Source organism: Amblyomma americanum, chromosome 4 (genome assembly GCF_052857255.1).
Source record: "Amblyomma americanum isolate KBUSLIRL-KWMA chromosome 4, ASM5285725v1, whole genome shotgun sequence".
Taxonomy (NCBI): Eukaryota; Metazoa; Arthropoda; class Arachnida; order Ixodida; family Ixodidae; genus Amblyomma; species Amblyomma americanum.
Window position 1 is genome coordinate 62809910 of NC_135500.1, and position 14987 is coordinate 62824896.

At 45.2% G+C, this 14987-nt stretch overlaps 1 protein-coding gene across 2 annotated transcripts in view; it reads left to right on the forward strand.

Annotated features, from left to right (window-relative positions):
• LOC144127981 (N-acetylglucosamine-1-phosphotransferase subunits alpha/beta-like) overlaps positions 1-14987 on the forward strand; it is a 151023-nt gene that overhangs the window by 39217 nt on the left and 96819 nt on the right. For both annotated transcript variants that reach the window (XM_077661009.1, XM_077661010.1), the window contains exon 11: positions 393-448. In XM_077661009.1, the coding sequence (XP_077517135.1) occupies positions 393-448 (56 nt within the window). The remainder of the gene's footprint in view (positions 1-392; positions 449-14987) is intronic.

Here is a 14987-nt window from a genome sequence, read left to right on the forward strand (position 1 = left end):
CATATCGTAAAATGCAAATACATTAACAGCTGTCACTGAATCTCGCGCTAACCAGTGGTAACCTTCCTGTCAGTTTCTTTTACTTGAAAAAAAAGAAAATTCTATTTAGCACATCGTATACATGGGCCACCATCCAAAAATTGGCCCTCAAATCGGGAAAAGAAAGTGCAGCCCTTACACACGTTTATATGGTGTTGCTTCAAATGGTCAGTGTCCAAGGTCCCAGATTCACACTTTCTCCAATAGCAAGAGCGAGACAAACATACTTGACATGGGCGCATCATAAATAAATGATGCCATGATTAACTGTCTGTGAGAGAAGCTTGGAGGGATTCAGTTGTGTTGTGAATGCTGGCATTGGCTAATCGACTTCCCTTGCTTCTCTCCATTAGTGTACTGCAGCACGAGCTGTGCCAACAGCTGGCTGGCTGACAAGTTCTGTGACCAGGTGGGTGCGACATTTCTGTCTTAAGAACTGGATATTACATCCTGTGGGTTATGCCTTTGAGTCACCTTGAATCCCCCCCTTCCCTTTTTTATTCCTTTTCTACGCTTTTTCCAATTCCATTCGTTATTGATGGAATTTGCAGCAGAGCTGAAAATAAGTAGACACACCTCTTCCTTGCATAGGAAGAGAGGAAATCATATTCATGAAGGCATTATTCAAGAAGTGCTGTTCTCAAGTCGCAAGTCTCAAGTTCTCAAGTTATTGGTGTGGTGCACATATGTTGAAATGCAGTAGACTGCCCATAAGATGTACTTGAAGGGACCATGAAAATATATCAATTTCAGTTCAGTTCAATTAAATTTATTTCTCCCATGTGGGCATGGTGAGGGTCAATGAGAAAAAGCCAGAAATTGTGGCTTGACGTGCCCCTGTCTATAGATGTTTGCTTTATCAGAAGTTCTCCTCCAAAATAGATCTGGGAGCATGCTAGGTGCAACCCGTTATGTGTTCATTGTCGTCGTCTTCATCAGCAGCAGCAGCAGCAGCCTGGTTATGCCAAAGGCCTCTCTCATGTCTCTCCAATTAACCCTGCCCTGTCCTTTGCCAGCTGTGGCCACCGTATCCCCAAAAACTTCTTAATCTCATCCGCCTACCTCACTTTCTGCCACCTACATGCCCTGCCCAAGCCCATTTCTTCCACTTGATTTCGACTAGGATGTCATTAACCCACATTTGTTCCCTCACCCACTCTGCCCACTCCCGGTCTTCTAACGTTACACCTATCATTTTTCTTTTCATACCTCGCTGCGTTGTCCGTAACTTAAGCTGAACCCTTTTCGGTAGCCTCCAAGTTTCTGCTCCATAGGTGAGTACCTGTAAGATACAGCTGCGCGCTTTTACTTTTCTCTTGGGGGATTTTGTTAAACTGCCATTTATCGCATGATAGTGCCTGCCAAATTCGCTCCAGCCCATTTCTATTCTCCTAGTGATTTCTCTCTCGCGGTCCGGATCTGCGGACACTACCTACTCTTAGTAGTTGTACTCCCGCACCACTTCCAATGCTCCACTGCCTATCGTAAACTGCTGTTCCCTTCCAGGCCTCTGAATACCTCTTGTAAACAGGTGGTGAATAGCATTGGCGAGATCATGTCTCGCTACCTGCCCTTCCTTATTCGAATTTTATTGCTGATGTTATGGAGAACTATGGTAGCTGTGCATTTGATATAGATATCTTCCAGTATTTTTACGTATGGGTCTTCTAAACCCTTATTCCTCAATGCGTGCATGACTGCTGAGGTTTCGACTGAGTCAAATGCTTTTTCGTAATCTATAAAGGCTATATATGGACCTCCTGCATGTTTGTAAACAAACGGGGTGGCGCTGCAGTCGCTAGCGAGCTCGTGGTAGGCAAAAGGTCGGGGAGTGGCGTCGCGGATAGGTGTTGAGCGCGGGTTTTCAAGGCTTGTAGGCGCATTTCCAGTTTCTGCGAATCATAGCAATGGTCGATGCTTCCAACTTAGTAATTTGTCGATGCACACGAGCTCGCGTTGTCCACGTGCGGCCTATAAAGAGAAATAGTTTGCCACTGTGTATTGTATATATGGTTAGTAGTAAACATGTAGAAAGCGTTTCTGCCGTTTATTTCTGCGCTAGGCATTGAATAAAACAAGTTTGACACTCTGCACTAGCCGGAATGATTTTACTTCGGGACAGTAGTGAGGGGAAGTGCTGGCGTTGTTTCGTCGGAGCGGACATGCGCTCATCGTCTGCTGACACACGTACGTGTCGCGCTGCACGAAAAGTGGGGACAGCGTCGTGTCCCCGATCTCCTGTCTCGCTTAGCGCTGTTGTTAGCCACATGACCACGCACTAGCCAGGCAGACTTGTCCTCTTGTTAAGCTGGTCGATTTGGTGAAAATTTTTGATTTCTAGAATTATTTTCTTTCCTAGCCCTGAAGTCTAGTTTCGTGACGAAAAATTATAGCAAAATATTGAGTACAAATTTATAAATCACGCTTTTTAGAAGTGTGGTCGTCAAAAATTGTGAGGTAATTTCTTTGATTTCAGTGCCGCATTTCTTTGACCAAAGCGAAAGCGAAGATGCCATAAACGAGGGAATAAACTTTAAGGTTCGTTTTCTGACCTCTCACATTTTCTGCGACTGGATCACTCACCTTCGTAATTCGCATGAAAATCAAATGATTCCATTTGTCGCAAACTATTCCTGAGACGTTGAGGAGCGTAATAAATCTCTCGATTTTTTTCCCTACACGTGCAGTATTGTGTTAGTTATTTTTTGTAAGAAACGTTTTCATGTAACTATGCATGCATAAGTACTGATCATATAGAAAAAGAACTAATCGCGTCATCATTCAGAACAGGGTTTTATGTACATGCTGGCATAAAAAAACTGCGCACTATCTACTCAATTATTTGGGACCTTGGGGGGACTTGACGACTGTGTTAATTATAATTGCCCAGAACTGCACCAGGTATAGCTATAAATAAAAGGAAGGACTGAAACTAGCGTAGGAATTTCATATTTGCACCAAGTTTAGTTACATATCGCATGCATGAATAACGAAAACACTTTTCATGCCGCGTCCCCTCTCAATCTCGCCACGTGTCTGTTAGTAGCACGCCTGCGGCTGCTTCTTTGCAAACAAGCTTCGCGATCATGTATTACCCCATTGAACATGACACATGCATGATACAATAAAAAAGCATATGGCGTTTAGCACACTTAAGGTACGCAATTCTAAGCACACCAACGCGACCGCGCAAGATTGACACAACTTACCAGACTTCTTTCTACTCGAATGAAATAATTACATCGTCATATCAAGAAACAGTTTCAAGTAAATATTAAATGTCACAAAACGCGCCATTAAAACATGGTGTGCTATTAACAAAAAAACGCATTCCTTGGGGGCGAGTGAACCTGTCGGCGCCCCGTGCACCCCGGCTCAAGGTGATAAGTATGTGTGCAAATACATATGTCTTTTTTTTCCTTGAGCAATTATCAGCCTACTATCCTGAAGTTCAGGTGAATGAACGCAGTAACTTGCATGCTATTAAGTGCATTGAGTGGCAGTGCCTATCGACTCCCAGACTTCGCGCTTTACTACCGTGGCCCAATGCTTGTTAGCCAGTTTCCGCGGCATTTATGCGCGAGAAACCTATCGAGGCTAATTTAATATTTTTTATGCTACTACGCGGATCCAGCAGTGATGCAGCTGGTCAATATATGCTGCTTCTGCAGTGCACAGGCTTGAAGCAGCCGCCGCTAACTGCGGCAGCTGCGGTAGGCACGGGCAAGCGGAACCTGTTTTGCCTACCATGCGAAAGTCGCTGCTAACATCAGCGCCACTGCATCTTCGTGACGTCGCGGGGTGAAGGAGGTCCATAGGGGTTGATTATACTCTGCGCATTTCTTTAAAACCAGATTGATGGTGTAAATATGGTCTATTGTCGAGTATCCTTTATGATAGCTTGCCTTATCATTTGGTTGATTGAAGTCAAATTTGACCTGACTCTAGTATCGATTACCATACTAAATACATTGTAGGTAATGTGCAGTAAACTGATGGGTCTGTAATTTTTCAAGTTCTTGACATCTCCTTTTTTATGAATTAAGATGATGTTTGTGTTCTTTCAAGATTCTGGTATGCTTGATCTTATGAGGCATTGCATATACAGGGTGGCTAATTTTTCTAGCACAATCTCCCCTCTGTCCTTCAACAAATCTGCTGTTACCTGGTCCTCACCAGCTGCTTTTCCCCTTTGCATTGCTACTAAGGCTTTCTTTACTTCCTCTTTTGCTACTGGTGGGATGTTCCATTGCTGTGCATTAGTGCCTCTCATTTACATCCTGATTACATTGGCTACTGTATAGATTTGTTTACAACTCTTCGGCTAATTTTAACTATCTTATCCATATTGCTAATGACATTGCCATCTTAGTCTCTTAACGTACACATCTGATTTTTTCTTATGCCTAGTTTCCTCTTCACTGCCTTTAGGTGACATCCGTTCTTTAGAGCATGCTCGATTCTCTCCGTATTAAATTTCCTTATGTCGGCTACCTTGCGGTTATTAATTAACTTCGATAGTTCTGCTAGTTCTGTTCTGTCTGTAGGGTTGGGCGCATTCATGCTCTGACGTTTTTTAATCGTATCTTTCTTATCCTGAGATCGCTTGCCGGTATCCTGTCGAACAGTCCTGCCGCCTACTTGTGCTGTGCACTCCATAATGATAGCTGTCAGATTATCGTTGATTGTATCAACATTAAGGTCGTCTTCCTGAGTTAAAGTCGAATATCTGTTCTGCAGCGCAATTTGGAATTCCTCTACTTTTCCTCTTACGGCTAACTCGTTAATGGACTTGCTCTTCACTAGTTTGTTCCGTTCCCTCTTCAAGTCTAAGCTAATTCGAGACCTTACCACTCTGTGGTCGCTACAGTGCACCTTTCCGAGGACGGCCCCGTCATGAACGATGCCAGGTTGAGCGCATCGTATGAAGTCAATTTCATTTTTAGACTCACTATTGGGGCTCATCCAGGTCCACTTCCTGTTTTCTCGTTTCCGGAAAAAGGTGTTCATGATTCGTAAATTATTTCTATCTGCAAATTCGACTAATAACTCCCCTGCTATTTCTAGAACCTATCCTATGGTCGCCAGCCTCCTTCTTTCTCACCTTCTCATTGAAGTCGCCCATCAGTACAGTGTACTGTGATTTTACTTTGTTCATTGCCGATTCCACGTCTTCATAGAAATTTTCAACGGTCTGGTCATCATGGCTGGATGTAGGCGTGTAAGCCTGTACCACCTTCAGTTTATACATCTTGTTAAGCCTGATTGCGATAACTGCCACCCTCTTGTTAACATTATAGAACTCCTCTATGTTGCCAGCTATATCCTGTTGATAAGAAATCCTGCACCTAGTTCTCCTCTGTCTGCTAATCCACGACAGTACAATACATGCCCACCCCTTAGTACTGTATACGCCTCATCTGTCCTCCTAACCTCACTAAGGCCTATGACGTCCCACTTAATTCTCACTAGTTCCTCGAGCAGCCCTGCTAGGCTAGCCTCACTGGATAAAGCTCTAGCATTGAACGTTGCCAGGTTCAGTTTTCAATGGCGACCTTTCTGGAGCCAGTGATTCTTAGCACCCTCAGCTGTTTCACAGGTCTGACCGCCGCCTTGGTCAGTTGCTCCGCAGCCGCTGGGGACTGAAGTCCGTGGGTTAAGGTGGCGGTTCCACTGCCTCCATCTTGCGAGTAGTTCAGATTCTGCCACCAGGCTATGACACTGATCCATGACTGAGAAAGTGTCTTCCCGTCTTGCCCCCAAGCGACCCGAAACTGGTTTTGGTTGAGATGTTGAGATATGTGTCCAGTCCTTTCTTGACCCGCGCTGCGTGAAGGCATTTCTTTTGTTGGTGCGCCTGCCTTCAGAGGGTTACGAACAAATCATGGCAAACCCGGCTGCTTGTCCCCATCGTGCGTGCGTTGAGGTATTGGCCGGGGTGGTTCGGCACGTTTCTTTCTCTGCCTGCCCCTTGCTCGGTTTTCCACATCCACGCACGGTAGCTCAACTGCGGCTTGCTAGCTTGCCTAATGCGCGTGACAGAAATAAAGGACGTGGATCACCAACTATAGTTGGGTACAACTCAAGAACAAAGCAGCATATTCCCCTCAAAAGCGACCCTCCAGCCCAGCGCGTCGACCGAACAGCTTTCTGCGGCTATGCAGCCAAGGCTAAGCTATAGAGGGAAGAAGGCCCTTTTGTCCTTGTCGTCACGAGTGGGGCATCCTTTATTCGGGCTATGGTTGTGGAAGGGTGAAAGGAAAAAGAGAGTCGGGACAAAGAGGGTACCATCTTTGCCCAAACGGCATCAGAGGTGGGGTTATCTTTGTTCGGGATAAGGATGTTTGGCATGGGAACAAAGGACCGTTTACTTCCCTCTCTTGTTTAGCCTTGGCTGCATAGCCACAGAAAGCTGTACTGTCGACGTTACTGTCTGGAGGGCCTCCTTTGAGGGTACGTGCCACTTCTTGAGATCGTTCTTGAGTTGTACATATATTAGAGTGGGCAAAGAAAAAGCAAGAAAAATAACGCTGCACAGCCCGCACTGCCTAAGGCACAACTTCGATACAGTGGAAAATTGGGAGAGTCAGTGACACATTGTCGACATAATTGCACAGCGCAAATTACTAAGCAAGCGAAAAGGGAAAGCGGACGGCAAAAAAAAATAGAAAGAGGTGTGATATCATGCAAATTATTTATGTTTTGTTTATGTCCCATGCATATATTTCTGGCGGTTTTCTTTTTTCAACAAACCTTATAGTTGAAATCAGTGCCTTCCTTCTGCGCTCGTCTTTTGCGCGTGCAATCACTTCGTCACTGCTGATGCAGTGTAATATTAGTAGTAGTCGGAACACTCCTGGTCTAGAGTGTAACCTACCAACTCTTGCACTAAAAAAATTATTTTTTTTTTATCAAATGATATTACATCTATGACAATACAAATATAACAAAGACCGCTTGACAACTTCAGCCAACGCGCGACGGATGCCTGTCCAACCTTAGAAACTGGGGCAGGCCGACTCAGACTAACATTGTACGAAGAAGGGGGAGTTCAGGAACGCAGCCAAAAAAGGGGTCGGCTACAAAGGGATAGTTCTGTAGGCACTTAGGGCATCTTCCTCCCCTCTCCCGCTTGGACCCTCAAATGCGTGCTTTTATGTATGTTAGACGTGCGTCTTTCTTGCATCCAGTTTACAGCATTAGGTTGCTTACTGCCTCTTGAATTTTCCATCGCATTCTGAAATGTTTATCTTACTCGCCTTGTGTCGATTTGCCCCGATTCGGATTGGATCAAAGGTGGAAAAAACGCGCGCATGTGTGCGTGCGTGCACGTTTGCCCGCGCGTACTTGGAAATTGAAGGAACAGCTGCTATTTTCACACCATCTGTTTTCAAGCAACTATAACATCCTTGTAATCATTTCCTGAGGTTTTTTTTTCCCGTGGCATTTTATTCGACATTGAAGCGCGACGTCAAGAGTGGCACACTATGGAAGAACGTTGGCAGCTGCTCCCCTGTCTTGCTTCAGGTTCCTGTGATAATTCACACGCTAAAAGCAGAGTGCATGCCTTGGTAGTTTTCGAACCGATATATTGGGTGGACTACTGTTCATTATTTGAATGTAAGCAGAGTGTATTTTCTCATTTATTGCTTAGGGAACACGCAGGAAACTTGTGTACTTTCGTGTTGAGCCCGCCATTTGTTTTCATGGGTTGGCAGCAAATCATTTTGAGATGAGGCAGTTGCCATGCATTCACACATTCGCAGCAAAATAATTGGCTTCCGATTTTTATTCCATACAACACCATCCATTGCTTGCGAAGCAGTCTTTTTCTGTAAATACTAAATGATTAGATGCATCAACCAGATCACATTTTGTCGGATCTGGAGTGTGCCAATTTTTCAATGAATTTGTCCACACAAATGCAGTACAGCAGCTATGCATGCCGTATGCGGACAAACAGAAAACGAACATCCGCTAAGCTCTCGCATGTCAAGCCTTGCTAGCATGGTTAGATGACACCTTGCAGAACAGGGCAAGGCGACAAGTGAGATCAAACGACGACAGAGGGGACACAGCGCTACTCGCAACTACAAGAAATTTTATTCAGAGGCTTCTATATATATTCAGAGGCTCTTAGTAGTATGTTCTTAGGCAGTGTTAACAAGAAGGTATTTCTGAATTCAGCTGGCCTGTTTTGGAACGCTTTTCGTTACGTTGACGACTACTTAATCATTCTGGACAACTGTGACAGCTCCGTACGCAGGATAATAGACATAGTAAAATTGTTTAAGGATAGTGGTATGGGCCTCAAGTTCACGCACGAGGTTCCAAATGAAGGAGAGTTGCAGTTCCTAGACCTTCGATTGATTAAAAACCCGGACCATGTTTGCTGGAGTTACCGTCCGCGTTCCGCGAAAGGCCTGTTAAATTATGCGTCAGCACACTCGAAGCTCATCAAGGATGGGATCAAGGTCTCGTGTTTAAAGTCGGCTGCATCAAAGTCTTGTCACCATCGCATCAAGGAAAGCATCGAGTATCAGGTGGAAAGACTGAGTGATAGTGGTTGTCCAGGTCACGTGATCGGCAGAGCCAGCGAGAAAGTTATTCGCTGGGTGAAAGGCCAGGGAAAGAACAACACAAAAGAAGAGCACAGCAAACCCGTTGTAGTACCGTACGTTCATCGCCTTTCACACGGGATTAAGAAAGTGGCCAGCAGGTATGGAATCCCTGTCGTTCTCGGCTCCCAAAAAACTTTCAACTTTATGCCCTGCGATTGCAGCTAGGGTGGAGCAGAGTGCAAAGAAAAGACAAGGAGGATGTGCTGTTAAACATTTATCACCATACGTCGCTTGCAAAGTGGGCACAGTGTACAAATTCCCTTTGTCGTGCGGAAAGGTGTATATAGGCCAGAGTGGTCGATGTTTGAATGTGCGGCTGATGGAGCATGCTGGAGCTTTGGAAAGAGGTGACACTTCAAATAGTATGGTTATCCATTGTCGTGACTGCAGCAAGCGCAAGAAGAAATGTTCTCCCATTTTTTCCAAAACGTGTGTTCTTTTTCGTCACCGAGATCGTGTAACGCGGGAGATTGTTGAAGCCTATCATATCGCGGAAACAGGGCATACATGTGTCAGTGACCCTTCAGTTGGATTGTCTGAAGGAGAGATAAGTTATTTGAAAGAGCGATTGAAATCCGTGTGTTAATCTCTTCCTGTACATCGGTCGGCAAGTGGCGTGCGATTACTTTGGGTTGTTTTGGTTTTTGTTGTATATATAGAAGCCTCTGAATAAAATTTCTTGTAGTTGCGAGTAGCGCTGTGTCCCCTCTGTGTCGTCGTTTGATAGCGCCAGGTTTTTTCATAATGAACGTGTACCAACTAGCTCAACTTTCTGCCCTGTTGTGACAAGTGAGAGCAAGCTTCAAATGAAAGCAGAACAAAATGGGCGGTGACACAACGGATGAGTATTGCACCTGGATGGCAGGAAACCGTTCTTGGTTGAGATACGGGCCCGATTCATTCTCGAAACGCACCACCTGACGATCTCTTCGGTCGCTGCACGATAGAGATGAAACAGGCATCAAAAAGCAAGACGGTTCCAATCTGTGCCTTTTGTACCTGGCGTTACCAGTCTACCCAGCCTGCAGGTGGGACGCACAGCTCTTGGCTAAGCTGGAAAGGGAAGGAGGCGGTCCTTTGTGCCAGTTCCGGGGGAGGGGACTTCTCAGCACTATAGTCGGTTACAACCACGTGGCTACAGCCAGAGAACCAAGCGTCATGTGCAACTCAGAGGGAGCCCTCCAGCCAGTCACGTTGATTTCTGTGGCTATGCATACAGCCAAGTCTGCGAAAGAGAGGGAAGGAGACGGCGCTTTGTCCTGTCGAGAGTGGAATGTTCTTTGTTCCGGATAAATCTGCGCGTAGCATTGGCTGCATAGCCAGTAGTAGTTTATTAAAAGAATAATAACACAAAAAGAAAGGTAAAGATTTTTTATGCCCTGGCATCTGCCATCGTCTGTAGGAGCACCTAAGCTGGGGCAGCAGAAAGGAAAGGGACAGCAAGCTGACAGGTAGGAGGGAAATAAAAATGTGAAAAAGACAGGGAGAAAGGACAGGGTGGTAGTAGGTGTGGCGCCCCCGTCTATTGTTTCAGCTGCACTGGCTACTGCAGGAGTGGGGGGGGGGGGTCTCACCTTTCGCAGATGTTCGCGCGAGAGCGTCTTTTGCTCAAAAGCGCTGATTGTTCTTGATGGGGTCGTGTTCGGCATCAGTCAGTCATGGTGGCTTCAGTCTCCACCGGTGCTGTCGCGGCGCATGGGTGGAGACCGAACAGAAAACTTTTCGGTAGAGGTGTGCGAATATTCGAAGTTTCGAATACGAATCGAATATGTTTGATATTCGATTCGTATTTGAAAATTGATATTCGTTGATTGATATTAGCCGATAATCGTGTTAAAAATTCCAGGAAAACAATACAGAGGTCCTATCCGCTTCCTTCTCTGCTGTTTATCACGCGGACCGACCACATCCCGACGCCGCAAGGCTTCACCTCGTGAGCTTTTCCCCAAGTGGGCTTTCCCACATATCACCTGTGCTGCGAACAAGATGGCCGACGGCCCGCTTCGAGCAATCGCAACGCGAAATCGCGTTTTTTTTTTTAATCCTTCGGTAGTGCGTTACATATTTAACGCCCACATCCGAAGAATGCGTCCTGTCGCCTTCATAACTCCCCGAGCGTGACTTCCGCCATCCCGTTTTGTGAACTACGCTATGCGGGAAAGCCTACTTGCGGAATGCCGCTGGAGCCTCCTGAAGGGGCGCGTCGAGTAGTCGCAACAGGGCAAGCGATCCTGTAAAATCTTGCCTATTGTATAGTGCATTGTAACCCGCGCACCTCTTTAGTGGGCGTAACGGCAGGCGTGACAACGATCGGAAGGCCTCTGTCGCTAGGGAAAAAAAATAGCCTGGCTGCGTAGTTTCGGTTTCTGAGCTTCACCGCTGCCCCACGGCAACTTCAAATGTCGGACCGCGTATTCGCCGATAGTCCAATCCTAGCTCCGTGCAGCTTATTTCGTTTTCCTTTTTAGAAACCGCCTCGCCGCTCTGACGCCAGTGTGTGTTCCCCAGCCCCTTGCTTCCATTTGTGTTGTTCTTCCAGCACTCCAAAACGGGTGGCTCGTCACGGGCTTACATGTGTTAGCGCGATGGAGCTGCCTCATAAGGCCTCACTGCATTTTCAGCATTTTCGGCAGCATTTTTTTTTCGGAGGGGCACGGGCAATTTTATTAACAGAGGCCTTCGGATGAACCGGGCATTTGTTCCGGTCCCTTGAACTCCGAATGAATGAGGTTTAATAGTCATTATGTTATTTTTTTGTTGCCACTCTTTTTCATTTTATGGATTTTGTTTTACATGACCTCATTATAGTTTGGATACTTTTTTGCTGTCTAATCAAGTAGTATACATTTCTGTGCACATCATGGTTTTTATATGGTACTGAGGCAGTCTAGTTTTGTTTATTTTAGTTGCAAAGACCGTGCACTATTTTGAAAAAAATAAGGGCAACAATGTTTGCTTGCTCACCATTTTCTGAAAATTTTTTTGTACTGAACAGATATTCGATATTCGATTCGATATTCGAAGCCATTTTTTCTTCATATTCGTATTCGATTCATATTCGAAAATTTCAATATTCACACACCCCTACTTTTCGGTCGACGTACTTGGCTGGGCGGCCTCCTTTGATGGGCATGTGCTGCTTCGTTCTTAGGCTGTACCCGACTTATAGGTCCATTCGATTTACCTGCACCACATGAACTGGTTCTCACGGCGCTGCACCTCACATGGATTCATTTCAGTGGTGGAACATGGCGCCCTCTGAACCATGGCATTTGTTTGAAAGAAGTGTGAGTGTAGTTCAGAAAAATTGTGCACCTTCTCGGTGGTTAGTGTTGAAATAGTACAGCTGCAGCCGCCATGGAGGCATGATGGTTTGCACGTTGTGATAAACGGCGGAGACTCAAGTAATTGCACTCGTTGACAAGCTAAAACGCTGCTCGAGTTCCCCGATGAAACAGCTATGCGTAAGTTACACCACTGTAAAAAGCAAAGACGTAACGAGGTGCACATGCTTGCATCGAGGCTGGTTCATGGCAACATTTTATGTATTGTGATGTGCTGTTTGAACATTTCTTCACGGGCTATGAGATGTTGGCAGCCACTGATGTGGGCTGTAAACAGCTGGCTGCAATTCATTGACTTTGCCAAGGCTAGCAGACAGTGCCAAACTGCGCTCCAACTGCCGGAACTAGCGCTACACACTCGTGGCACCGCCACAGAACTTTGCTGAACTGGTGCAGCGAGTACAGGCGAATCGAGCGCTCTCCAACTTCCCCTCCACACCGCTAGCGGGAACAACGAACAACCGGCGGCACGAAGCAAAAGCCTGTCTCCTTCCCTTTCCTGTCTCTTTAGCAATGCCAAAGCTGACCTCAAAAAATAAGACGACGCCCAGAATGCGTTTCGTAGCGTCAGGTGAAAAAGCAATCCAGCTCAGCAATATGGCGGAAATCTGCTTGGAAGTTCAAGACGTGTTCAACACACAGTACAGAGGGCAAAATGGAGGGTAACGTGCAAACATCGTAGAGACATTAGACGTTTTTAGCATACCGGAGACATACTAGCGGAGAATTATACCGGTTTACCGGATGCCGGCTGCACACTCGCAGTGGCTCCGCCTCACCCCAACAATGCCACTGCGCATGCACAAGAGGGGTCCGGTAAACCGGTATACTTCTCCGCTAGTACTTCTCCGGTATGCTCAAGAACACCTCCTGATTTTAGCTAATTTTAGCTGCTTGGCTGCGCCACACTCGTCATTTTTCTGAACTGTGACCATTTAGTACATGTACACTAATGTAGATGGCATTACTTACTACATTTATCGCACTTCGTTGCGTTATTGCTATTATTGTTTGTATTTTGTGGACTTTGTAGTTGATAATTGTTACAAGTTGATTAAAAGAATGAGAGCCCGATATTTTTAGAGTGTATTTTCGAGAAAAAAAAAGAAGCCGCGGAACGTTTCAAGATCTTGTGCCCTTTATAAGCCCAACAAAAAAGGTAGCTAAAATCAACTAGACAGTGCACATTCCTCGAAAGCCGTGGAGTAAAGGCGATGCTTACCCATGTAGAGCGAAGTATTAAGTTTCTTCACGCAAAATCTCAGAATTGTCAAGCGCTTGTTACCTGAACAATATAGCACTTTGTTTTAAACTATTTCGAAAAAAAGCTAACTTTGATCAGGAATAACTTTTAAACTAAATGAGGCAGATGGATGATATTTTCAGAAAAGAAGGACGATTACACGGTCTTAAACTGTGCAAAAAGTCGCGGCAGGACACTGCATATCCCAAAAGTTGTTGCAGATTGAATTGTGCTGTTTTTAACGTTTTTCAAACATGTGTGGCTAATAAACTAACCTATACGCATATTTCTAAATGCTTAAACATGCTCATTAGCGTCAGATCCCAAAGTATCTGGAAAGATTTTTCTCTAGGTGCAATAGGTTTTTCACAACATTGCATTTCCTGAGACAAGTTGAGCCCAACTGCTATTTTTCATCTTTGCGTTTTCTTTTACAGTTGAAACAAATTTGCAGCTATCGTTAAACTACATGCATCTTTTGAAAACAGAACATTTGCTTTTTGGAAATATCTGAACTACATTTATGAAGCTAACAAGCGAGGTACAGTCGACGTACAAATATCACCAAAAATGTTTTCCGTTCACCGTCAGAGTGGGACCTCCAACTTAATTGGTTTATTCATATAGGACGTTGCATTCAGGTACTACACCAGAATGACCAGATCCTGTTCTGGTGAGGGAGTGCGTTGCCTGTTCTGGTCATTGAGATCAGGCCGCATCCCATGCCTGGTTACGCAATTCTATTGACAAGCGGAGTTTTCTTCTTTTTTTTTATCCAATGAAAAATTGCACGGCACCGAGATTCAGATCCCAGTCCTCTTGCACTCGAGCCGGATGCTGTACCTCTACATCATTGCTGTATCTGGTTATGTGTTGCTACATGACATGAGCTGCATGACATGTTACATGAGTTATGTGTTAAATGACAGCAGAAATAGGCACAGACAATTATAAAGAGAACAATTATTGCACTTTGCATGAAATGAATTGAGGATGCTTGCTGGGTGGTCCTCTTGAAAACGACATTGGTTAAGTTACCACAACTCCCGTTAGTGTTATTTTTCTGCTTATTGCTTTCTGCTCTTCAGTTGTGAGTATTTGAAGATGCCCAGCTGTCTAGGTGGGCAGTATAGCTTCTGAAACCACATGGTCAGCCAGTTCTTTTCCTCTCTGTCCTCCCTGACCCCTTCAGCAGCACAGCGGCGGTGCTGTACCATTCATGAAAATTTCCTTTTTTTAGGGAATTTGAGGGGTAAAATTTTGCTCTAAGGGAATCTGACTCTCTGTTTCAAGGGATTTTAACAAGTTTTACTTTTTCAAATTGGGAGTTTTCAAGCTGAAATTGGGAATTTCGAGTGTAATTGAGGGCATTTTCGAGGACTACACGGAAAGTCACTGCATGGTTGCTATCAGCTCTACAAGCACATGCACCGCACTCCTTAAGAACTTGTAACATACTTACTGGGAAATTCTGTTGTGCAGCAGGGATGTTATAGCAGATAGAAATGGTGCAGCTGTGTCAGACATTTTCATTGTAGGAGAGCACATCTCCCAAGGAATTGTGCGGGCCTGAAACGTATTAACAGGGGTCTGCTGTACAAACGCTTGACATCGTGGAAGACGTGGATCTCCTTGATGTGATGGGTGAGGTCGCAAAAGGTGGCTGGCTGCCATAGATCTGGCAGTGTGGTACAGAGACTTTGATATGACACATTGACTTGGTGATGGTGAAATGGAAAG